The following is a 25,743-nucleotide window of genomic DNA, read 5'->3' as shown; positions in this document are numbered from 1 at the left end:
GCTACTGCATACTTTTCAGATACTTTTGTCAAATTATGTGACGTTTGCGAGTGGACAAGACATTTGACAATTTTTCGTGAATATTAACGAAAAATTTCTTAATAAAAATTAGTGTACTTGCTTAATAAACGTGCCTGTTTCATTTATTAAAAGTATATTCATATTTTATTGAGTTAAATATTTTTCTTTACATATGACGATTATATTGAAAATGAAGGCGTGAATAAAAATAAGATAGTTTTACATGTGCTGTTGATACTTTTCTGTTACATTACATATCATAAATATCCAAAATATTAGGATATATCCTATATTAGTAACATGAAACGCGTTTTTATTAACAATAATTTATGTTTTCACATCTGTTTAAAATATTTTATGATTATCGTGGTTATAAATAGACTAAGATTTGAGCCTCGCTAATTCGGACAGTTCCACTAGTCTAAATGGTATAGAGTATTTTTATACCTCTTGTAAAGCAAATATTTCAAATAATGAAATAAAAATAATTCATTTAAATTTAAGTTGTTTTGCTTATATCAATTTTACTTATATATTGACACTTATTGCAAGTTTTTACTCAAATAATGAATAAAACAATTCACTTTTTAAAACAATTATTAAACATAATGTGCATTTAAAAATTATAAAAAAAACTGGAGACCAAAATCACAAAAACTATATAAGTTGTCTAAGTCACTAAGATATTGAACGGTAAGCAAGCAAATACGAAATTTTTACTTTTAAAAACTTTAACAACGTTTTGCTTATGCTTTTAAGAAACATTAACAATTAAACAGCCGGAATTTTGTGGGTAGCAGCATCAATCGATGATGGCTGCCGTTTAAAGGTAAAAAAAAAAACAGAAAAGAGAAATCCCAATATCTGAATTCTGAAGTAGTTCTGGTTGGTGTTAGTTAACACTTGTGATTTGCTACATGAACTTCTTAATAAGAAGTTCTACATTTTAGAAAGGAACTATTATAAAAATAAGCAATATAATTTACTCTAATCCCAACAACAATATCGCACGTGTCTTCTATAGTGTAAGTCATCAGGCAAGAAACAAGTGACCGTTACATATAAAGTAAACGTAAATGTTATTTATGTTAAAGAAAGGTTGAATCACCACAGTTTATTCAAAATAAAGGCTTAGTTATTGTAGTATCGAAATCATGACTACCCTGCTAGTTACGGAATTTATTTACTTGATCTTGGTTTGATTTTGCACGAAGCTGCACGAAGGCTATCTGCGTTAGCCATCCCTAATTTAGCAGTGTAAGACTATAGGGAAGGCAACTAGTCATCAATATCCAAAGCCAACTCTCGACTGATATAGGTAAAGAAAGATATAAGTAAAAACGGCTGGTTTGGGTTGAGAAAATTTTTTTATGCAGAGGAGCGAACAATGTTTCGACCTTCTTCGGTCATCGTCAGGTTCACAAAGAAAGAAAGAGGTAACTGACCGATAGTTGACCACATATTTGAAGGCGGTTGTGTAATTGAGCGTAGGAATGTAGAAGGCGTGCTCAGATGTTGGATTATATTAATTAATATAGGTGAAAGGTGTTCCTTTGTATTGATTTATTTTGGGCTTGGGTTGTTGTATAAGTAAGGCTTCTTTAATTCTGCGTTTATTTCTTTATTTAGTATTTGGGTGTTTTCTATGGTTATGGTAAGTTTATTTGATTTGCAGTGTTCGAAAACGTGTGAAGCATCCCTAAATTGAAACCAATAGAATGGCTGAAAGACAGCTTGTCAACATCACCAAACACCAACTCTATGTCAGCTTTCACCTAACCGTCACACATTTTTATATACATTTTACGGTAACGAGCTATGAACCACGAACTTTCAAATTCACAGCCCAGACACGTTAACCACTAGGCCAAGCTAGGTTAAAATGTGGTTATGAACAGACAGGATCCTTTAATGTCTTGATATTGAGTCTGTATTTTAAAGAGAAGATATGAAACGAGAAAAATATGGATATCCAAACTCGATGAAATTGCAGACCTCGTACTGAGAAATGTGAAGTGTTTAACAAACTTGTTCCTGATTAAATAATTTCATGTTCAGGTAATAAAAGTGTTATGAATTATAAATACAAGTACATTTAGCGCATGTCCGATAAATATGATTCAATTAATGATGCTGCTTCCTGGAACATAAAGGCGATATTTACTAAACAAATATATATTAAATAATTAATAAGATACGAAAGTTAAGCATATCCATTTTTTATGTTATATTCATCTTAAGGGTCATGTACTCACGAAGAAACATTGAAGGAACGACAGTCATGAAGAATCAGTTGCGAAGTTTACTAATTGTTTTTAATATAAATTCTAACGATGAATAAAACACGAGAACTACAGTTGGAAAGAACGCACTGTATAATGTAAATATTTGAATTCTATCAGGCTTAGCAAATGCAATATTTATATTAGTTTTTCTTTTAATTTACTCTTAGTCCATTTTCATTTTGTTAGCTTAATCTAGCCCCAAACTGTTCTGCATTAATTTTAAATTGATAAATTTGAAGACAGGTCATCTAACATCACTTACCACTGGCTCTGGGTTATCCTTAGCATACTTGATACCATAATTTATTTAAATCATATTCTTATGAAATGTTTGTTTATTGTTTGTTTTTTTTTGGAATTTCGCACAAAGCTACTCGAGGGCTATCTGTGCTAGCCGTCCCTAATTTAGCAGTGTAAGACTAGAGGGAAGGCAGCTAGTCATCACCACCCACCGCCAACTCTTGGGCTACTCTTTTACCAACGAATAGTGGGATTGACCGTCACATTATACACCCCCACGGCTGGGAGGGCGAGCATGTTTAGCGTGACGCGGGCGCGAACCCGCGACCCTCGTATTACGAGTCGCACGCCTTACGCGCTTGGTCATGCCAGGCTTCTTATGAAATGAAACTCGGATATATAAAATAATTAAACAGTTAAAACAAATAACAGCTTACTTTGTATAAAATATAATTTACAATTTTTACAAACACTTGCTCAATATGTATCTATTTCAGAAATTGACGCTTCACTACAAATGTCTATAGCAGTAAAACTTCTTAATACTATTTAATGAATTTATTAAATTTAATTTGTTTGGAATTTCGCGCAAGGCTACATGACGGCTATCTGCTAAGCCGTACAAAATTTATCATTGAAACACTACCACCTACCACCAACGTTTGGGCTACTCTTTTATCAACGAATAGTGGGATTGACAGTGAAATTATAACGCTCCCACTCGATTACTAGCCGAGCGCTCTAACCATCTGGCCATGCTGGGCCGACGACAGTGAATCTGATAGATGTGGTGTGACTGATATAACATTTTCCTTCGTTAATAGTCATTTCCTTGAGCACAGTTATTTTTACCAAAATGGTTTCGCATTCGGAGATGAAATTACAACGTATAAGACTTCACTTGTTTAGTAGAATTTCCTCTTTACTGAACACATCATCCTTAAGCCTACGAATGACATAGAAAACGAATACATCTCTCGATTTTATTTTGTACAGACAATTAAAGGCTAAAATTCAGAATTTTTCTTCTCTTTAGTCTTGGGCCTCGCATGGCCAGGTGGTTAAGGTACTCGACTCGCAATCTGAGGGTCGCGTGTTCCAATCCCTATCCCACCAAACATGCTAGCTTTCTCAGCCGTGTGGGCGTTGTAATGTGTTAGTCAATCCCACTATTCGTTAGTAAAAGAGTAGCCCAAGACTTGGCGGTGGATGGTGACGAGTAGCTGTCTTCCGTCTAGTCTTACGCTGCTAAATTACGGACGACTAGCGCAGATAGTCTTCGTGTAGTTTTACATGAAATTTAAAACAAACAAACTTGATATAATTGTACATACCATGTATCCCTCATTTTATTTTCATTTTATTTAAAATTTACAAATTTACAAAGTAATTGTCTTGCTTTAATGCTAAAATTCCAATAGTACAACGTTTTTCATTGTGTATACGTTAACATTTAGCTGTTGTAAAGGCTAGACAAATACCCAAACAAATACTTAAAACCAAGTATAATAAAGCAGCCCTATATTTAGTCTTATACCAACCGAAGATACGATTGCTCATTCCTATTGTTTTAAAATATGCAAAGAAGAGCGAAATATTTATCAAAAGATGACTGAACTGAATATCCATTGTAAATTCACGATATATTTTAGGACACTTCAATTGTTTTCTCACAACATGTAGTCCCAGCATTGCTAGGTGATTAGGGCTCTTGACTCATAATCTGAGGGTCGCGGATTCGAATCTCTGTCACACCAAACATGTTATCCCTTTTAGCCGTTACCTTATGATCAATCCCACTATTCGTTGATGAAATGATAGCCCAAGAAGTGGCGGTGGGCATTGATGACTAGCTGCCTTTCCTCTAGTCTTAAGCTGCTAAATTAGAGACAGCTAGCACAGATAGCCCTCGTGTAGCTTTGCGCAAAATTCAAAAGAAACAAACAAACAAATAAAATTACAACATGGACATGTATAATAGATTAATTAACTTATAGCCACAGAGATAGTTATTATTCATCAAGAAAGAAAATTAAGCTCGTCGGTATTTCGTCTGGTAAAAACTGATAGAAAGTGTAAGAATTGCTTAGGACAAACGACTCGTAATTATTTAGTTATATCATCAACCAATTTATAAAGATACCTTTGTTATATATATATCGTTATTATTAAGTGTTATATTTTCATATTGACCATAAAAAATTAAAGTGCAACGTAGAAACGAGTTTAGTACAACTTTATTCTCATACTAAATATGAGTCATTCAATTTTTGTTTCAAAATTTAAATCATTTAAATTCGTCCATTAAATCTGTGGTTCGGCCAGTTCTCGTGTGGCTAAATCACTGAAAAATTATATAATTTAACCTGCAAAAGCACGATTCTAGTAAAAAGAAGTAAACTCTCGATATACTTAAAATGTGAAAATAACAAATTGGTTGAAAAAGGGTTTATATTTAAGAAATATAATAACTTAACTGTTCTTGTATTTACTTGCTTACTGTTAATTTAGTATGAGTTTAGAGGATGATTTTTAAAACACACTACAAGCTGAATTTTTAAGCTAGTAATCTTCCTTATTCAATAGTTGCTGAGAATTAGTTTTAGAATCTATAGTTAAAAACAATCATATCACATGCCTTTTAGCTTGCACATAAGATCATAAAGGCTAGTAGAGCAAGTAAGGTAGTTAAATTGCTCCCGGTCAGTCTATTTAAATGATCTGTAGGAAACAGAAAACGTTAAAAGCATTTCTTTAAAACTCTCCTTGTGAAAGCACTTACAAAAAATCTATCTTTTACATGATTTTCTCACATTGATATCGATTTAATGAATATATATGAATTGAACATTTGAGTGATTTTAGTACCACATTTCTAATCTGTAATTCCTAGTGTAGATTTTATAAAAAAAGAAAATAAAATGTTTCAATTTACTTTTAAAAACTCAAAAATTTATATTCAAATAAGATTTTCATGTTTAAGTGCACCTTTTGAATGTGTTGGGCCCCGGCATGGCCAGGTGGTTTGAATGCCTTTCTTTTATATTTAATTGTGACCAGTATTGGTCCCAGTTATCTTGCCTTGACTGGTTGTTTTGAATTTCGGGTAAAGCTACACAATGTATATATGCCAAGTGGTGTTAGGTTTGACTGAAAGAAAAGAAGCTAGTAAACGCCGCCTGTCTATAACTCTTGGACAAGTCTTTTACCAAGGGAATGTTGGGTTGAATGCCAAAACGGATGAAAGGGCGAGCATATTCTGTGACGGTGATTCGAATTCGCGACCCTCAAGTCGAGCACTAACTATCAGGTCATGTCCGGCCCTTGCAAGCCTCAAGCACATAACCTTTAAATTACAGGTTTGAAGAACAAGCTACTGAGCCGTGCTGCCTCTATTATCTAATAAAGCACACAGAATCTGAATCTACGCTTTAAACAAATTCTTATTCAACATTTTTAATCTGCCCAGGTCGATAGAAGAAAACACACCAGTTACTGTATTAAACAATATTTGTCATATACGATTCTGTTAAAAAGTGCATATGGGAAACAAACACTACGAGTAAAATACAAGTTTTCCTGAAATTGATGGGTCGTAAGGAATTATGAAACCATCACGGAATGTAGAAGTGAAATGAGATCGCATTTACCTCTTACCATAAGTTATTTTTTATATAATTTATTAGCAACGGTGCTTAGTGTATTCGATTACCAAATAATCATTTAATTAGCAAATGGAAGGATGATGTTACGCACTGTTTTTGAAACAGTGACAGTTGTTCTTCTAGATGCAAATTCGGTTTATTTTGGTTGCTGTCAAGACAAAACTATGCAATGTTCTGCTTACGGCGAGTATCAAAACCAAATTTTAGTGACGTAAGCCAAAAACAAGTGAGACAATAGGTGGGCTTTACCCTGTAGCGGTAATAAAGAAAAGGGTAAAATAAATTACACAAACGTGTGAACAGTATATATATACAGATGTAAAAAAAGAAATAAATTATATGAAGGAATAAACAGAACAACAGAGTTTAATAACAAGTGTTGAACAAAATGGGAAGCCATTGATTAGGAAACTATATCATTAACAACTTGATAATTAACTCGGTTTGCATGGTTTCTGTAATTGACGTAGGCTTGACATAGCTGTTAATGATGCTGTTTCCCAAAACAGTTTTGTGACTTTTTAGCTGTTTGTGAAATTGTCTTTATCTTTCTTTTTCGAGTGACTTTTTCCTTTGTCTTTTTATTTACTCTTGTCTGTATTATCTAGATTCGAGTATACCAGACGCAATCAAATCGTGTCAAAAATAACTTACATAAAAAACAATTAAAATTCAAAAATTATCTATAGTACAGGATTCTTATATATGGGAAGTTTGCCCGTTACTTTATTGTATCAGTTTAAAAATAAAAAAGAGTTATTAATAACAAATTCCTAGATTAAGGAATTAAATAATCTCATATCTCAACAGAAATATTTACTTTGCAATCTATTATTACACTACAGCATTAAAAATAAGTCATAACCTGCTTCTGTTTTGAAATAAAATGTTAAAAAAACTTGAGTACATTTCTCGTAAAGTGGACCTGTTTCTGTACTAGTACAGTAGATTTTTATTCTCTGAAACATAAAGTTTCCTAAAATTTCTCACCACTAGGACTATAATACCTTCCAAGTCTTGAGTGAGATCTTTATCCAATCAATCTATAAATAACGAATACCTTAACATAATAGTTTATTTTTTGTGTTTCGCCCTGAAATATTCCTGTGACCCTTGGGGGTGCACGGTCTCAAGTTTAAAATTACTGTTCTGAAACCTATAGTGTTACTAGTGGCACTAGAAATCCCACAACAACTAACATGTTTTCCCGACTATAAATGTCAGGTTTCAGAACTTCTTCATACTAAAATTTTCTCACTCAGTATTGAATTTATATTATTGTACTGGTATGTTTTAGCGCTGTAACTCCGTAGACTTACCACTGTAACAGCGGAGGACAACAGCGTGTGTGATAAAATAGTTACTAAGTAAATGATTGCACTATTAAAAGTGAAACAATTCTGAACAAGATTCATTTTGAAAAAAAAAATACATTCCACTAACGTTTATGTAAATTATTGTAAATTAATGGATGATCTTGTGAACTCATGACGCTATGTAATTATTTTATTTTATTTTTTCAGATTTTCGTCATCCATTCAAATGATTTCTTACTGTTCAGATTTTCAGAAGAAAAGGAGCAGTAAAATACTAGAAGAATTGAACCAGAAATAAGACATACAAAAACAAATTTTGTTGTAGAATTACCATATCTGGCGTAACTCATTCTTTTATGTAAATATGGTAAATTCGTGTTACGATATGAATCATTTCTGGTCATTACGTTTTCCTCTTTATATCTCTTTTAATATATTTATATGTGTGTGCCTGGAAAGTTGTTTTAAGTGAAGTTCTGGATTTTAACCTTTTCGAAAAACAGTAAATTTTTTCACAGAAGAATTAATATACATATAAACATAAACGAAAAATAAAAGGGTTAAGTGAACTTTTCGTGCACAAAGTTACAGTTAGGTTTTGTTTGGTAAAAACGAATAATGTCAATTTTGAACTTTGAAGAGACGTCAAAAGTTTCTAATGTATCGCTTATAAACTTTTCCACTATTATAAATGACACAAAAGACAAGAGCGTACAACGTGACGAAGGAATAGCGAGAATAGAGGTCGGAATCTTAGCGTCCATTTTCATTTTAACTATCCTGGGAAACATATGTGTCCTAGCAGCACTGGCAGTGAAGCGGATCAAGATAACTAGGATGTATTACTTTCTCGTACATCTGTGTATTTCAGACCTTATAACTGCCTGTTTTAACATTCTGCCCCAACTTGCTTGGGATGTTACGTATCGGTTTTATGGTGGAAATATACTGTGTAAAGTAATCAAATATTTGCAGATTTTAGGCCCTTATTTATCATCATACGTTTTGATGGTTACAGCCATCGATCGTTACCATGCAATTTGTTTTCCGCTTAGAAACCACTCATGGATTCCTCGAAAGTCCAAGCTAATGATAACTGCCGCTTGGATAATATCGATGTTATGCTGTATACCTCAAGTGTTCATTTTCTCTTACCAGAAAGTCATAATAGAACCAATTACTTTTGATTGTTGGGGGATTTTCATTCAACCATGGGGAGAAAAAGTTTACGTCTTATGGTATGCTTTGTCACAGTTTTTCATTCCGCTTGTTGTAATCGCTTTCACTTATATTCGTATATGTAAGAGTGTTTGGTATAACTTTCATTTAAGAGGAAAGAACTCAAGACCTCAGACATGTAACGACGATGTACACGAACGTAACTGTAATGTTTCTGAACAAGGACAGATTCCAGAAGTGTCCACACGCCAAATTTTCTTACTAGCAGGGCGGTCTTACCGATTCAGGGGACGTGGCCAAGTAGAAGTGTGTCTAGATGGTAAGGCTAACATGACAAAATATGATCAACAAAGTTACAGTGGTCCCAGAAGTCACTGTATGCAAGGGCTATCACGTGCTAAAGTCAAGACAATTAGAGTAACAGTAGTGGTGATTGTTTGCTACATTATTTGTTCAACACCTTTTATTGTAGTCCAACTTTGGGCTTACTGGAGCCCATATGCCCAGACGTCACCTATATGGAAAGGTAAGCTATCTGTAAAATAAATTTTATTTCAAACGAAAAGAAACAGTGAAATCTAAGTAACTTGATAACATAGCAACAAAGAACCTGGTACACTTGTTATTGTAAAATTAGAAATCCTACTATTTTTGTCAAACTTTTTTCTAATTTTCTAAAGTGTTTACTCAATACACTTGGTCCGATAACGGTCCAATCGAAGTAGAGTAAGGTCTCATGAAAAGACATAGAAGAACTTAACAATCTGTATTTGTTTTTATTTCTTAATTTCAAAAACTTTATTTATTATCTAAGAAAGTACCAGCATTTTAATTGGAAATGTTAAAAAAATTAACCATTGTTTTAAATATTTTAGTGCAAGTTACAATAAACTGAAATAATAAAACAAAGTTTATATATTTCAAAAGAGAAATTCGGTACGAGTGACGGTCTTCTAAAGATGTGCTATGAAATAAAAACAAATCTGTTTTGCAGTCCTGCTGAGCTTCAACACAAGAGCTTATTCCTCTAATCCCACTTTGCATCTACTTCAAATAGTTTTTCTGCATTTCATCTTATTCTAATCCTACTTTATCGTGTTATGATTTCAAAGCAGAAGAAACGTATAATTTTGAAAGTTGTTACAAGATATTACTTTGAACTATAATCAGACGTTATATCATTCAGCTATCAGAGTAGTAACTACTCACCGTATATAAATTGTACAGACAGAAAGATAGAAATTAAGGCACATACAGTAGAAAAGATAGATAGATGAATTAAGAAATACTGCTGAGTCTGATTTTATTTAACACCGTTGTAATTATGATCATTATCGGGTTTTCGATATACAAGTATGTCTATGAGAAGGTTCTTTTTAACGTTAAAAGTTAAACACGAACGAAACCACCAAAGTATGTGATATTCAGGTAAAGTCGTACAGAAAAGCCAAAAGTCTCTACAAAAACTTGAGTTTGTGTTTGTTAAGCGAAGGATCAATTTAACACGGAGAGCAAAGAAAAGCGAGTGAATAAATAAATAAGATCTTTATTTACACAAATGTCCGTAATAGCTTTACTTCCTAAAAGATCAGGTATATGCTATTTTGAGACTATGAACATAAGCTGCAGTATATAACCTTTACCTGTGTGACAGGATCGGCACACGTTAACAACCTACAGACATCCTGTCAACATGAATATAATTAACTATATATGAAACTGCAGGAAAATATAGACAAAATAATGAATATGGTTAAATAAACATGTATTTTAAGTTAATTACATAAGGGAGAAATTAATAGTTTTTACAATTACAATAGGTTATTTTTTCCTTCCTTTGGATGTTACCCATGAAATTATTTTACATAACGATATATATTTATAATGAGCAATTCACTATAATCGTCTCATAAGTACGACAGATTGTGAAACAATTCTCAAAATTGTTTGTCCTATAAAAAAAGTTAGAACTGTAAATTTCAATTAGCTCAATTTCTGTTAAACCTAAAGTTCAAACAGCAACTTAAAGTTAAATCTCACAATCAACCAAGCCGTAACAACACCCTTTCTTCGAAAAGATTGTCCAGATATGGACGTAGCCATATACTATAATTTATGTCATTCGCGGTGAATGTACTAGCCATTATTACATCGAAATACTTTTGTTCAAGGAACTAGGACCATGAATTCACATTGCTTATTTTTTTATATGTGTGCGCCACTAATTTAGCGAGATCCCTCATCGTGCCATGACAAACGTTAATGTCAGAATTTAGTTACAAGGAAAAGGGGTAAAAATTCAAGAAAAAAACTTACGCTAACACTGAAATCAAGCTAATCACTTAAAAAATATAAACAAATGCTTCTAGCATAGAATCTTTTGTAACCTGTTTTATTTATAACTCTTAGCTGCCTTCTGATTCACGTTACACGTAATCAGAATCAATAAGTACGATAATGTTTGACTTCAGAAATAAATCCACATTAATTTTCATGTTGTCTGTAAAAATCCAAGAAATCAGTGAATACGATGATTTTTTTTTGAAAATATGAAAAAGGCCGAAAATAGTTCACTATATACCAAATGAAGTATTTTTGACTGAAAACTACTTGAAAATAATAGATATATCTTCTTTAATTTTGGATGAAAAATTGATCCCATTTTGATTTCACTTTTCAAGATTAAGTTGCATAATCTGTAAACATAGACAACAAAGGAAACAATGTATACATAAGAGTTTCTAATTAATTTAAAATATATTTCTTAGTAAATACGTGGTCGTCCTTCTGACGCTTCCAGCCAAGTACTGAGGTTTTCATCAAATATATCTCAACGGTTCAAGCCAAAATTCTTTTTTCTTCACTTTATTGTGTATTCACGTGCGTAAATGGTTTAATAGGTAGCTGCAAACTGATGTGAACTTTGAGGTTGCTTCTTTTTTAGCTTTATATATCACGTAATGCATATATATCATTTCGGTTGTTTACTTACGTGTCTTTTGAAAAATACTCTTAGGAGACACCATCTGCTAAGGTATGATTACCGTGTACCACCAACTAAAGTATGATTACCCCACACCACCCACTAAGGTATGATTATTCTAATTCAAATTGTGTCTTAAAAATAAAAGAATCAATGATAGAAAGATATAAATAGACTATCTATAAAAACAACAACAAAAAAGACAACAATATCACATTTGATGTATTTAATCACAAAACATACGAATCTACATATAGTCCTAGGTAGGACAGTTTAATGAATGACAGTAAAATTGTTTTCACTGTCGAATACACAGCAATCCTTATTCTTTTTGTAAATAAACTAACGACGATTTGTGAGCATAAATGAACATTTTATTTAGAGACACAGTACTTGGTTTGGTATAACATTACACTGTCCTCTTGGAATTCACCTCGTAAAGAAAGACACGTTTTATTGAAACATGTAGTATGTTCTTTACATAAAATGATGATTGTGCTTATAAATCACTGTTTTTCAAGTTACTAGTGTATTAGTATAATGTGGTTCTGCACACAAACACGTTTATCTCGAGAAAAGCACTGTATAAGATAAACACAAAAATAATTATGACAAAAAGACAGCAAAATGTAACACATTTTGCCTAATTTACACAGTCTGTTCTAATTTTCCAAGTTGCACAAGAGTTGAACTTCTGACAGAACTTCAATCATCATGTTCAGTCTCGCTAAGCAGCACAATGCAAAGTTGCACACTTATGTATAAGATCACGAATTCGTTCAGGAATTTTTCATGCGGAAACGTCTTTCTATATATTAACCACAACACTTACACTGAGAGTTTAGAAAGCAAAGACTGCAAAGTCCTATCAAGCTCTTTTTTGTGATTTTGATCGTCATTCCAATCATATCTAACTACATGGGGAAAACCGTAATTCGACTTAGGTTACAGCTGTTAGTGACATTCTGTAAATCACATTGAAAACATGTCCATAAAGTTATGAAAACTAGTTTGATTTCGTACTTGGATAAAAATGTCCGACTGTTATTTGCTGAAAAGCGAATAAAATTCTATATAGTGCTAGGTACTAACCGTAATAGCAGTTTTAAATATTGTTAACATGTAAAGAATTTCACGAGCGTAGGATTAAAATGAAATAAACCGAATAAAAAAATAACATTTATTGTAACAAACGTTCTTCCATTCCTTATTAGGAAACGAAAGATAATATAAAGATTTGGTTCCTAATTATTTTGCTAAGCAATATTATCGAATTCATGTTTGCATTAAGGAATCAGCGTTATATAAATAGCAATGTTACTTGAACTGTTTCATGTTTAAAAATCGGATAAAATAGAAATTACATCGACATTTGAACTGGCATGATATCAGTTGACGTAATCGCTGAAGTTTGCGGACTTGTAATGCAAAACTCTAACATTCGATTCATCATGGTGGACAAAAGCACTGTTTACTCATTGTGTAGGTTTGTAATAAATAAAAAGACAACACAACAATAGCAGTCATTAGGACACATTAAGCATGGGGATGTTTAACAATAAACATGAGGGTTTCGATACCAGCATAAGCATTGTATAAATTTTATTTGTGTAGTTTTGTGCTTAATAACAACAATAACAACATAAAGTTCGATGAAGGCACTTCCGGGAAGCTGTATTGTGTAATGTTAACTTCACTCAGCATGGAAAACTTTCAGTTTTAGGAGCTGTCTTAAAAATCAATAAAATAAAAATTATAGAATATAACACCTGTATATTACTACAAAACAATAATAGGACATCGAATTGCAATGGAATCTCTAATATGATGTTTCGTCAAACCTATTGGAAAAGCAATATCTGAAACGAAATAATATTATATTTGTCGACCATTCTCCTAGTTACGTCCAATGTTTTAAAGATTTGTTTTTATGGAGCATTATTTAATGCGTAAAGATGTCACGGTATTACATCTTTGCTGGAAATCAAGCAGTAAGCTGTGATTTGTAACCTAGGGCGTGGACGAATCATGAAGAAGATACGAGATTAAAGAATGTATGTTGTTTTTCAATAAAATAGTTTGGTTGGCGATATCGCTGGTATTTTAGGCACACTAAGAGTTTTCGCGCTTTTGAACCACGGTATGAAGTTGTGAAATTCTTTTAAATAAAAGGTCGTTGATCAAACGTATTACATTTAGTACACTAGTAACAAAAATATACCAACTAAATTGAATCCAGTTCAACGATACTTTTTTGTATTCATTTCATTAATGTTTACAGAAATAGACAATGAACTTGTTATGTTAGTGTTATAAGGTATAACAGAGGGAATAAGTTTTAAATATTATAGAGACAAATATCTAGTTTTGTGTGCTGGTTTACTTGTTAACACGAATTCTATTGATAAAATATATGAATGGAAAACTCAACACTCACATTACATTAATTTGTTATTTTTTTAAAAGTTATCTGTGTGTTTATGATTTATTCTGTTGGTAGATCAGTGAAGTGTAATTTGGAATATTCGACGTCATTAACGTTTAAATCCCTACACTATACTAATATTTTGCGATAGCTTGACTGAAACAAATATCCAAATAAGTAATAAGGTTTTCTGTTGTTTTATTGTCATACTTTGTGAATACTTCATATAATTGTTGATATAAATAACTAGATCTAATCAGTATATCTGTAAACTCACGGTCTCACACCTGAGAAAGCATCGAGCACAAAAATAAAAATAACACATTTTATGAAATTTAATACACAACATTTTGTACCAAAAAAATCAAATGTCTAGGGTTCTTAATTGGGTTAGTAAAGATGTCGGACGGATCGTAACATTGGTGTTGTTTTATTTACATTAAATCTTCATACTTAAAATTAATTTATCAACACTTATTTTATGGTTATTATTAAAATTATATGCAGAAAGTAGAATTAGAATAATCGCTTTATTTTAATTTTGCTATTAAATAGAAATAGAAAATAATTAAGTTTATATTTTCGATATATTTTCTCACATTCTATTTAATTGTAGAATACATTTTGAACATTGAAATTTTCTCTTGCAATTCACTGTAGACTTTTTGTTTCTGTTATGTTTTCTAATCTTATCATACATATATACGTCATTCGTTATACCAAGGCGAGATCCTGGTTATTCATTGTTGAGTAGTTTTAATTAGAAAAAAAGTCATTATTACTTTGAAAATCTGATGTGAAGTGTTATCAAAATACAACTTGTTTATTTTCTAGAATAAACAGCAGTTTGGTCAGAAGATATTTCTTTATATATATCTACTAGTTATTTTAATGTTATAATAATGCGCTGATGTTCATAGCTGAAAAAGTAAAATGTTCTGTTTTGAAACAAGGAATTACATAGATACAGAACTTCATTTCATTTTCAGAACACAAGATTTATTTACCCAAAAAGTACCTAATGCATTCATTTGTGTATTTTATTTTAAACATTGCAAGTTACAACGTGCCAGACTTATTCAGGTAGAGAGGATTAATCGTTATTTATAAAAACTAAGTTAGTGGTATGTTGTCATCACAGTGATGACTGACGTAATATGTTTAGTACATCCATAGTGAGTCACATACTAAAGCTGTGTGCGTCGAATATGGCATGTTTAACAGCTCAGTATTTGGTTCATAGATTTTAGTTGCGACATAATATGTTATACGCTTAGAATTTCAGTATTTGGTGAAAATATTTTATTTTTGACACTACATGTAACATTTGGAACTGTAATATCTGGTTCACAACAAATCAACAACCATTCGACAGTGCAAACCTACCACAGCTTATGGTTTAAGAATTCTAAAAAACCTGTCTAAAGATAGATTTAGGTATAACCATATTGTTAAACGACGTAGATACAAAGTACAAAACGTTCCATCAAAGGAACCTTTTCTCGGTGAAAGCAAAAACATGTACCTATCAAAATAATCAGGACAGAAATCGTGTCCTGAAGCCATCGACAAAGTTCTCATCGTAAAAAGAAGTGTAAAAGATTTATGATGAAACTTTTATATCTCCTGGTATTGTTACAAAGAAATTATTTGAAGATAAAGAGCCCACATTAACCAGAAATGCACAGTCTTCCAGCCATACATTCTAAATCAACGGCTATATTCATTATAAAGATACAAAATAAACTAAAATTACAGAAACACTCATATACTGGGGAGTTCATGGAAAGTTTATTAGGATTTTTTGTCTATAATTAACCTTACTAGGTCTTTTGCAGACATTTATTAAAATAGAAATTTCGGAACAATCAACACCATAAGCATGATCACGATTTACTGTAGAAAAGTTGTCAGAAGAGCAACATTGAATTTAGATGCTTGTTATTAAAAACATAGTTGAGGCTTCATGGTGGACTAGATGTGACTGGTGGTTATCATATCATGTCTGCGAAGGAAAAGTTCTGTGCTCGAGCCACTAAAGAAGATATGTACTTCAACCACATGTGCGTTATCAAAGTTACTCTCGATACAGATGCTTGGATAAAAGTTTCCGTGGAAGCGGATGCTGTTGACTGAGTGTTATATTTCCTTCCAATTAATACCTAAATATTAGGGAAAGTTTATCTGAGCCTCAAGTGCCTTTGACTCAGGTATTTAGCTCATGTACGTCTATGGTACCGTTCAGGTTGAAATTTGAATTCCAACTCTAAATAGAAAGAACTAAAACAGGAACATATTCTATGGAAATAAACTGTGAAGGATAAATTGAACTTTTACATATGTTGGTGATATTAACTATTTTCTTGAAATTTCTTGAAGCTGTTTTTTTCTTGCTTAAAGGCTTACTTCACAATAATACAATATTGCTAGAATTTACATACGAAAATTGTGAGAAGCTCAGTGCCATTAATCTCTTTAGATATTTTAAAACAAAAGTGTAAAACTAGTCTTCATTGATTCTTTATAAAAGAACGATTCTTTTTGTTGAATATATGAAGGTTATCGCATTTTGTGTTTGTTTAGAGGGACTCTGTTGGAATCCAACTTGTTTGATAGTTTCTTCTTGGTTATTATTCAAACACGTTAAAATAAAATCGACAAATCCATGAGTAGCGTATGTCTTTGCTTCTCGGATGTGTCAAAGGCAATATATTTAAATATTTAAACAAGAAACAGTAACACGCTTTTGTGTTTATAAATCACCTCGGAAGACCCAAGTTGCACTTACTTAACTTTGTAAGGAGGTAATATTCCTTCACATAGATGTTGTTGTTATTTTCTCAATGCAAAGCTAAAGGGTGTGCTATCTATATTCTGTTGACCACAGAAAATCAAACCTTCATTTTTAACGATGCAATTCCGTAAATTTACCAATGATCCATCATAGAAAACAACATAAATGTAAGAAATTTACATTCAAAAGGAAGAATGCTCATCTATTTTGTAATAATTGTTTTCAAAGATTCGCTTCCCTGTTTCAAATGCCTATAAATAAAACATTAATATGATTGTTCATATGTTTAAAAGATCATTAAAACATTTCGTTAATACATATTTGTAGAAAGTAGCTATAGTTCCAAAACAGATACTATCTTTCTCAGTAATTTTATTAAAACCTCATTGTCGTTGTTTAACAACAAGCATTCCAAGTGAAACTATACATAAGTTTTGTGTGTGCAAATAGTACAGGTAAATATGTAAAATAACAGTTTTAAAGCGTTTTTAATCAGTGTATGTTGAAATTTCTATACTCGATATTTCATAACTATCATTCTTAACATATCGTTTTCCAGTCTCATTCACATTTTAAATATAAAGTTAAACGTATTATAATCAAGTAATTAACTATTTTTTCAACAATTGGAGAGTTCGAGAAATGCTCGATGACAACTCCATTAAATTTAATAATTATCGAATTTAGAGCAGGCAGTTTCATTTTGTAAAACGATAGTTCAACAAAACCTCGCATGAGGGTTATAAAATTCCAACACACGTTTAGAAAGTAAAACTAATTATAAGCCAGTTTCTTTTCATTTGATATTTCTCAAAACATATAAAATTCCACAAAGCGCTATTTATGCTAAAGTACGCAGCAAAATGTTTATTAGGAAATGTACACACTTTTAGTAAGTTACTTTATACCTTTTATTAATGAGATGAATATATTCAAACTGTTTTATTATTATAAAATAAGAACACTGTAATCCTCTTTCATGGACACCTTTCAACACAGTCTAAAAGCAACATACTGATGTGTAGGTTTCTAGCTCTTCGTAAAAACCTCAGGCACATCCCTTTTATCAATATACTTAAATTTCTCTTTTGTACTATGAATAATGCATAAGTTTTCAGTTCTTTTCTCACAGTAAAAATAACATTTTTGTCTAGAGTAAAGTGTATTTTACCATCTTGATGATGTTGACAAATGCAACAGAAACTAAAGGGATAGTATTCTTATGGTCATTTCTTTACTTTTAAATATTTAACATCATTTTTTAAAAATGTAAATAAAAAGTATTGTTTTCTATGTTAATCGCATAGCTACACAATATGCTATTCGTGCATACTGTGAGGTTGTATATCTAATTATTAACATTTTAAGCCTTGCTATTAAGGGTTTTTCATTCAGGAATAAACGAATAACTTTTTGTGCATCTTGTACTGCAAGGTTCGATATGCTCTACAAAGGATTGTACATTTATCTGTACGCAATATAATAATCTCTTTAAATATCGACATGTGCATGTCTAAATTTCATGAATGTAATGCAGTTTTCGCAACCTTAATGTCTTTTTGTACCATAAAAATATTCATATAGGTTTATACCATCTTACATTGCGCGAGAAATACGTGGTTTTGATAGACGAAGCTCACTAATTTCATATTGTAATATACTTTATCACTCTTGTTCGGTCGAGAAAAACAAACTGTTAAAAGATGTTTAGGTTGCTTAAACATTTTTGTGACTAGCTAAAATTAAAGGAACAGTTACCAATAAATAACTAGTTACTGATAATAAATAATAATAAACATACAATTCAAGAAAATTAAAACAATACAAAACAGTTAAAACTAACTGTACCTTTCGAGAACATACAAATCATTAATCCGTTTCTTTATAGTTAAGCACAAAGCTACACAATGTGCTATTTATGCAATGCCCACCACAAATATCGACACCTAGATTCTAATGTTGTAAGTTCGCAATCATACCGCTGGAGGGCTTAATTTGTTATTAATATGTTGCATGTTTACGTATATAAATGACATAAATTGTTGTTTGTGTTAATTATTATTACTTTTTCCATGCACAGGACCAACAGTTGCCATTTTGATGCTTTTAGTAAGTTTAAACAGCTGCGTGAACCCATGGATATATCTGGCCTTCAACCATAACCTAGTTAGTGCTTTGAAACACGTATGTTGTCACAAAAGATCTCACGGTTGCTCTCTCCAGATCCCCGTGGAAAACGTTAATAACATCACTAGTAGAAGTTCACAGACAGACAATGAAATCTGCACTTCCTATCCACTTAGTTTGAGACGTGGTGTTCACTACACATCTTCTTTTCATCTCAGAAAGACAAAGATAACTCGTTGCTGACCCTGTCCAAATACCTAGGATCTTTACAATGAGACAGTGGCTTCCAGTGAAACAATAGCTACTCAACTTGACCAGCTTAGAACAATTCAAAATACAAGAGGGAGTCGTCAAAATCATCAAAAAGGCGGGACTAGATGTAAAGTAATCTATCATACCCTTTTATCCCGTATTGTTAGCTCTGTTTTTATGCACCACCAATACTAAGCGTGTGTCGCACGATTCGATTTTATTGCTCATGAGGATCTTTACCAGCCTACCTTCAGATTGAAATTATTTTAGGCAGAATTAGAATAAATTACTTCATAAAATATTGGGCGTAGTCAATACATAAATCAAAAGGGTTTGAGCTTCTAATTCCAAAACATTAATTAGATCTCGAGACGGTCAAGAGGTGATGGAGGTATGAGCTGACAGTTTCTACTTGAAAAACAACAACAAAAATACTAAAAACAACTCAGAACTGTTCTATTAGCCGTTGTGGCTAATAACGAAAGGTTGCGCATGATATTGATGAGATACGATCTCAAAATACAACTAATGAGAACCACAAAGTCACAGAGACATTAAGCAAATATCGTCTTTTATCTGATTTTAACTGATGTACAAAATTTCAGTATTTCCTCTTTAAGCGAACTACAAATATTTAATTATAAATGACAAAGGTATATATGTAGATTATAATATAATCAACAGGATAATAGGTGTGTGGTGAAGAAATCTGATGTACTTAGCTAACTGAAATTCAAACTGATTTTATTCATAAAATTATTTCCTTGTATCTGATATTCGATGTTAAAACAATCTCAAGTCCTTTCAAGTGTATTATTGTATGTGTAAAATATGGATGCTTTGTTATAGCTTCATCGCATATACGTACATAACGCTTGATTAACGCAATTTACTTTTGAATTATCAGTTATCGAGGATGGCGTAACAAACAAACATTTCTTTTGCAGTAAAAAGTTATAACTTAGGTATCTGTTAAAAAGTGTACGAGGTCTGTTAAAAAATACTCGGATTGTTTGAATTGTGCGGCTCCAGTTGATTCCAAGGGAATCCGCTTGGTGTCGCTAGGTTCGCACAGATCAGCTGATTACGACTCCATTTCCCGATTGCAGATATCTTTATTTGTGTATTAGCTACGCGGTTTTAAGTGAAGTGCGATTTTTTTCGTTTGGCAGATTTCAGAATGAATGACCTGAAGGAGCAACGACTTGCTGTAAAAGTTTGTGTTAAACTTGGAAAATCTGCGACTGAAACTTTTGCTATGCTTAACACGGCTTACGGTGATGTTGCTATGAAGCGTACGGCATGTTTCAAGTGGCATGAACGTTTTAAGGATGGTCGACAGTCCATTGAAGATGATGAGCGTCCTGGACGTCCTTCCACGTCAAATGACGACCCACACGTCGACAAAATCAACACCCTGGTGCGGGCAAATCGACGTCTGACTGTCAGGGAGCTTGCTGAAGAGTATGGGATATCAGTTGGATCTTGTTACGAGATTTTGACCGAAAAATTGAAGATGCACCGCGTTGCTGCGAAATTTGTGCCTCTCGTGAGTTTTTGGCCAAACACTCGATCACTGTTCTTCCCCACCCCCCTACTCACCTGACCTTGCTCCTTGCGATTTTTTCTTGTTCCCCAAACTCAAAAGACCGTTGAAAGGAAGAAGATTTGAGACGATTCCCGAGATTAAGGCAAATGCGACGAAGGAGCTGGAGGACATTACAAAAGAAGCGTACGAGGACTGTTTCAACAAGTGGAAACACCGTTGGGATAAGTGTGTGCGTTGGGGAGGAGAGTACTTTGAAGGGGTCCCAGACCTGTAACTTCTAAATAAAGTACATTTTGTTTTATGACGTCAGTCCGCGTATTTTTTGAACAGCCCTCGTATAAGATATTTTCGAAATAGCAGGTACCGAGAACAAAGGCGTTTATTATTTAATCGTGCAACAAGTGTGGGTTTTTGTCAATAAAATATACTTAACTTTCTTCGGGGTAATTATGCTAGGTATATTTTTGATAGACTATAAGTATCGATTACTTTGGTCACTATGTTTCATGTCGAAAATTTTTATTTGGCATAATATAATGTAATACAGGTTGATTTACAGAGGTTGAGGACTTGTTGAAAATAAGAAAAAAGTGAGGGACTCTCTTTACAGATTTTGGCTGTATAATTTTCACAGTATCTTACAGTTGTGTATCAAACAATAGTAACAAAGAAAAGAAAAGAATAAAACAGTAAAAATTGAGGTCTTTCAAGAAATACTCTTGTAAGTTGTACCCCGTAGCTTGACTTTCGCAATATATAGCATGATTTGATTTTATCTTAAAGAGACAATGGAGATAGAGAACTACAGAGATATTTCGTTTAAAATCCTTTGCCTTGTGGTTTCTGATTCAATCACACCGGATACGAGTCCGTCACAGCAGTGGCTCTGAAGAAATGTGCTAACTTCAGATATAGAATTACAATCATAAACTTTGATGAAGAGTTCGGTCGTTTTCATTGTAGTTTAATTTTTGAATGAACGTTTGCAGCCAGTTTTATATTAAACACCACATTAGATTTACGTATTCAGTCCTCAAACGTGAATAAATCTACGACGAATGTGAACATAGAAACGTTCCTTATGATAATACTTTTATTTATGATGTTCAACAAAAAGTTGTTTGTTTGTTACTTAGCACAAAGGTACACAAAGGGTTATCTATGCTCTGTCTAACACGGTATCGATATTCGATTTCTAGTAGTAGAAGTGCAGAGACATACTACTGTGACTTCATGTCAAAATATATGTTTATAATTTCAAGAAAGTAACACAAGCAGAATTCGAAGAAGTTATTCACTAATATATCTTATAGTGCTAGCAGTCAACATTTGTTGTTTAATGTTTGTATGTGAAATGTTATAATTATGATATCTTTTGTCAAAGCTATGAGAGTTATTCTCTTGTTTTACAGTGACTTTTACAGTAGCGGCAAGTTTGAAGGCATAAAACATAAAAATTAGAATTTCGATACCCATATTAGATACAGCACAGTAAACTGTTTCCACACAAAGTGTATAATACACTTTACACAATATTAAACGTGTTATTTAAAATATATTATCAATTTCTTTACGTAAATTGGTATTCCAGTGTGATTTAATACATTGGGAAAAATAATTATTTATATTATGGGTGTTACGACTATTATCTAAATGGTTGATGCTAAAAGATAAATATTAACACAAGTCTCTTTTTATTTCTCACTTTAATGGTGGAAGAAAAATATAATTTTCTCTTATGCTGCTTTATCGAAAAAATAAATTGAATCTGTATTTATTATGTTTCAGTCTATTGTTGGTTGTTTCATCTTCTTACATTTTAAAAACGTTCTTTAGATTTTTTCTTATTAAAAACTGGTAAAATGAAAACGAATCAAACTCTAGATCCAGAACACAGCGTGAAACTGGAGAGGATGTACAAATGTGTTGAAGCTAGTGTTGGTAGTATAAATATTTCTGACAGTTCTTTTCACTTACTATGGGCTTGACGCGGTCTGGTGTTGGGCACTTGACTCGCACTTTGTGAGTTGCGGGTTCAAATCTCTTCGCTTAAAATATCACAATGTGTGTAAATAAGACACACACACACATACTTAAAGTGTTATAAAGTGACAGGCAATCCCACTATTTATTGGAAAAGAGTAGCTTAAGAATTGGCGGTGGGTGATGTTGACTAGTTGCTATCACTGCTAAATTAGGGACGGCTAGAGCAGATACTCTTGGTGTAGCTTTGCCCGAATTGAGAACCAAACCTTTTTCACAAACCTTATTTTATTACTAATTGGTTGTTGTCACCAACAGCAAAACTAAAGACATAACAACTTACTAAAAGTGTTATATACTACCAAAATCTACTCACTTGTGGCATTGAATATCTAAGTCTTATTACAATGTGACTGCAAATTATAAAAATGATAAAAACAACAACCTAAACAAGTAACTTGGGAATAAAATTGTCTAGCATTGATTTTGACAGATGAAAAGTGAATCGCTAATTTTATGATTTAAATTTAATGTTAATAGATCTGCCAGTCAAGTATTTCATTATATAAACGTCATAAAAACACATGCACAAATATAGTATTATGATTATTATTATAAGATAAGGATCATGCAAAACATCAGTCTTTCAGAATTCTGGGAAAAAGATATCGAATTTTCACTTTTCTAGACAAGTTCAACTTCGATGTAACGTGTACAATCTTTAAAAATATTATTATATAATACCTGAGAAAAAGTATTTATTGCTGAATGATAACGAATGAATTATTTTGAGCTGTTAATGTCATTTTCAGCAACATTTAAGAGTAGTGAAGTAGCATACAAGTGAATTCAGTGAATAGTGACAAGTAAAATAGTTAAAGGAAACTTGAAATCAAAAATACTCACTAGATGGTATGATGTAGGCTTTATATGAGTTATTGCATAGGAGTGTCTTATTGAATTTATAATATTTTTTTCAACCTGAACTGTTATGATGGTTCATGTTTTTATTTTCTTTACCTTAGAAACAGATATCAATTTCAAATTTGGAAGACAACCTAAAATGAAAAAGGTGAAATAAATATGAGGGAAATCTTGAGAAAGTTTAAACAGTGAAATTATTGAAAACGTTTGGAAACTAGTAGTGGCGAATTTAAGAAAAAGTAAAACCGTTAATGTATAAAAACATAATTCTAAAAATAAATAAATTGTTACATGATATGAATTAAAAGCAACACAAAAAGCAGTATTTAAACATATTATGTTAAGTTACTTTTTTTAACAAACTACTCGACATGGCCACATGCTTGCTGTAGGGGCATTGTGATGTGATGGTCCATCCAACTATTCATTGGTAAAAGAGTTGGCAATGGGCAGTGGTGACTAGCTGCCTTCCCTTTAGTCTTAAACTGCTAAGTTAGTGAAGGCTGCTAGAAATATTCCTCGGGTAGCTTTTCGCGAAATTCCAAACAATTCTTTACAGCAAGCCAGACCTAAACGAACTCTTCTTACAAAATCTCGTAGATTTTATTTAGTAAAACTTTTAACCGTTTTGATATATAACATTACCTAACAACAAAGAAAAAATAATGTTATTATACTTCTAAAGACAACGCTAAAATCAGGGGTTCGATTCCCCTCGGTGGGCTGAGCAGATAGCCCTTTATGGCTTTGCTATAAGAAAAACACGAAACACACACATACTTCTAAAGTATTTCATCTCTTTCAGTTATATTTGATTATCATTGTTTTTCAAATATTGAATTTGCGAGAATGTTTTAGTACAAAAAATAAGTGAATCCCTAATAGTTGCCGCATTTGAAATCATTTTAGGTAAGATTAGAGTAAATTAATTTATGAGACCTTTGTATTTCAGAACGGCTGGTATGGGTATTAATACTTTTATTGATAAGGAGAGAACAACGTTTCGACCTTCCTAGGTAATTTTAAGTTAAGAAAGAGAAATTACTTCACTACTATGAGACATTTGTATCCCCTTTTTATTAGATATATTTTTGTGCGCCAGTAATATCGAGCATGAAGCGCGCGTATACCAGATTTGATTTTATTATTTACCAGAGTTGTTGAAGCACAGACTTTTCAAACGTAAGAATTGTCCTTTAGAAATAGTGGGTTTGTGCTCAGAAGGATGGAAAGAATTAAAGTATAAATAGGAATGGCGGTCAGTGGGTTTCTAATGTACACTGTTAATAAATATTAATGTGTAAATGTCAAGAGTAATGTCTAAAAAGTTAGTTTTCTGAAAGTAAAGTGGGAGTAAGTTTAAGAGATGAGTGATAAGTCTTGGCACAATGAATGAAAAGAACAAGTTCGTCTTTGTATCCAGTGAAAAGACCCAACATATCGTCATGTACCTGATAAAATAGGTAGGAAGTTTGTGAGTGAAGTCACTGAAAAGTTGTTCTACATAACCAACAAAAAGAATTACGTAACATGTACCTATTTTTGCTCTTATGGCAAGACCTTGTAAATATCAATATGTTTTGTTTTGTTTTTTCCGTGAAGATTAAAGGCATTAAAAGTTAGTACCAAGTCAATCAGCTGAAGCATGGTGTCCGTTGGGTGGGGTGGGGGGAATATAAGTTTTTTCTTTTCTATAGAAAATGTTTAAGCACAATCATTTTTGTCATTTTAGAGTATAATAGTGTATTGAGGTTGAATGTCAGTGGAGGTGGTAGAATCAAATATGTTTAAGATATCAAGAACCTAAGTATTATCTTTAACGAATGTAGGGAGGATGTCTAATATGGATTGAAAAATACTCTCAAGATAAGTTGAGTTCAATTCAGTGAGGTAGTTACAGGTAGAGGCTATAGAGTATCCTGGACATCAAGTTTTGTGGATTTTGGGATATTAAAGTATATGATTTTTGGCAAAAGAGAGAAGGTGATTAGATTTTATAA

General features: G+C 32.3%; 1 protein-coding gene across 1 annotated transcript; it reads left to right on the top strand.

Annotated features, from left to right (window-relative positions):
* The first annotated feature begins 587 nt into the window (after positions 1 to 587).
* Positions 588 to 23,886, top strand: LOC143234958 (annetocin receptor-like). The gene is made up of 5 exons (XM_076472653.1): positions 588 to 631; positions 8,238 to 8,884; positions 8,975 to 9,232; positions 18,989 to 19,092; positions 23,845 to 23,886. Exons 1-5 carry the CDS (start codon positions 588 to 590, stop codon positions 23,884 to 23,886), a joined length of 1,095 nt encoding a protein of 364 aa, XP_076328768.1.
* The last annotated feature ends 1,857 nt before the right edge of the window (positions 23,887 to 25,743 follow it).

This window comes from Tachypleus tridentatus, chromosome 12 (genome assembly GCF_004210375.1).
Source record: "Tachypleus tridentatus isolate NWPU-2018 chromosome 12, ASM421037v1, whole genome shotgun sequence".
Lineage (NCBI taxonomy): Eukaryota > Metazoa > Arthropoda > Merostomata > Xiphosura > Limulidae > Tachypleus > Tachypleus tridentatus.
Note: the sequence above shows the minus strand (reverse complement) of the source record. Positions and strands in the feature narration are given on the sequence as shown.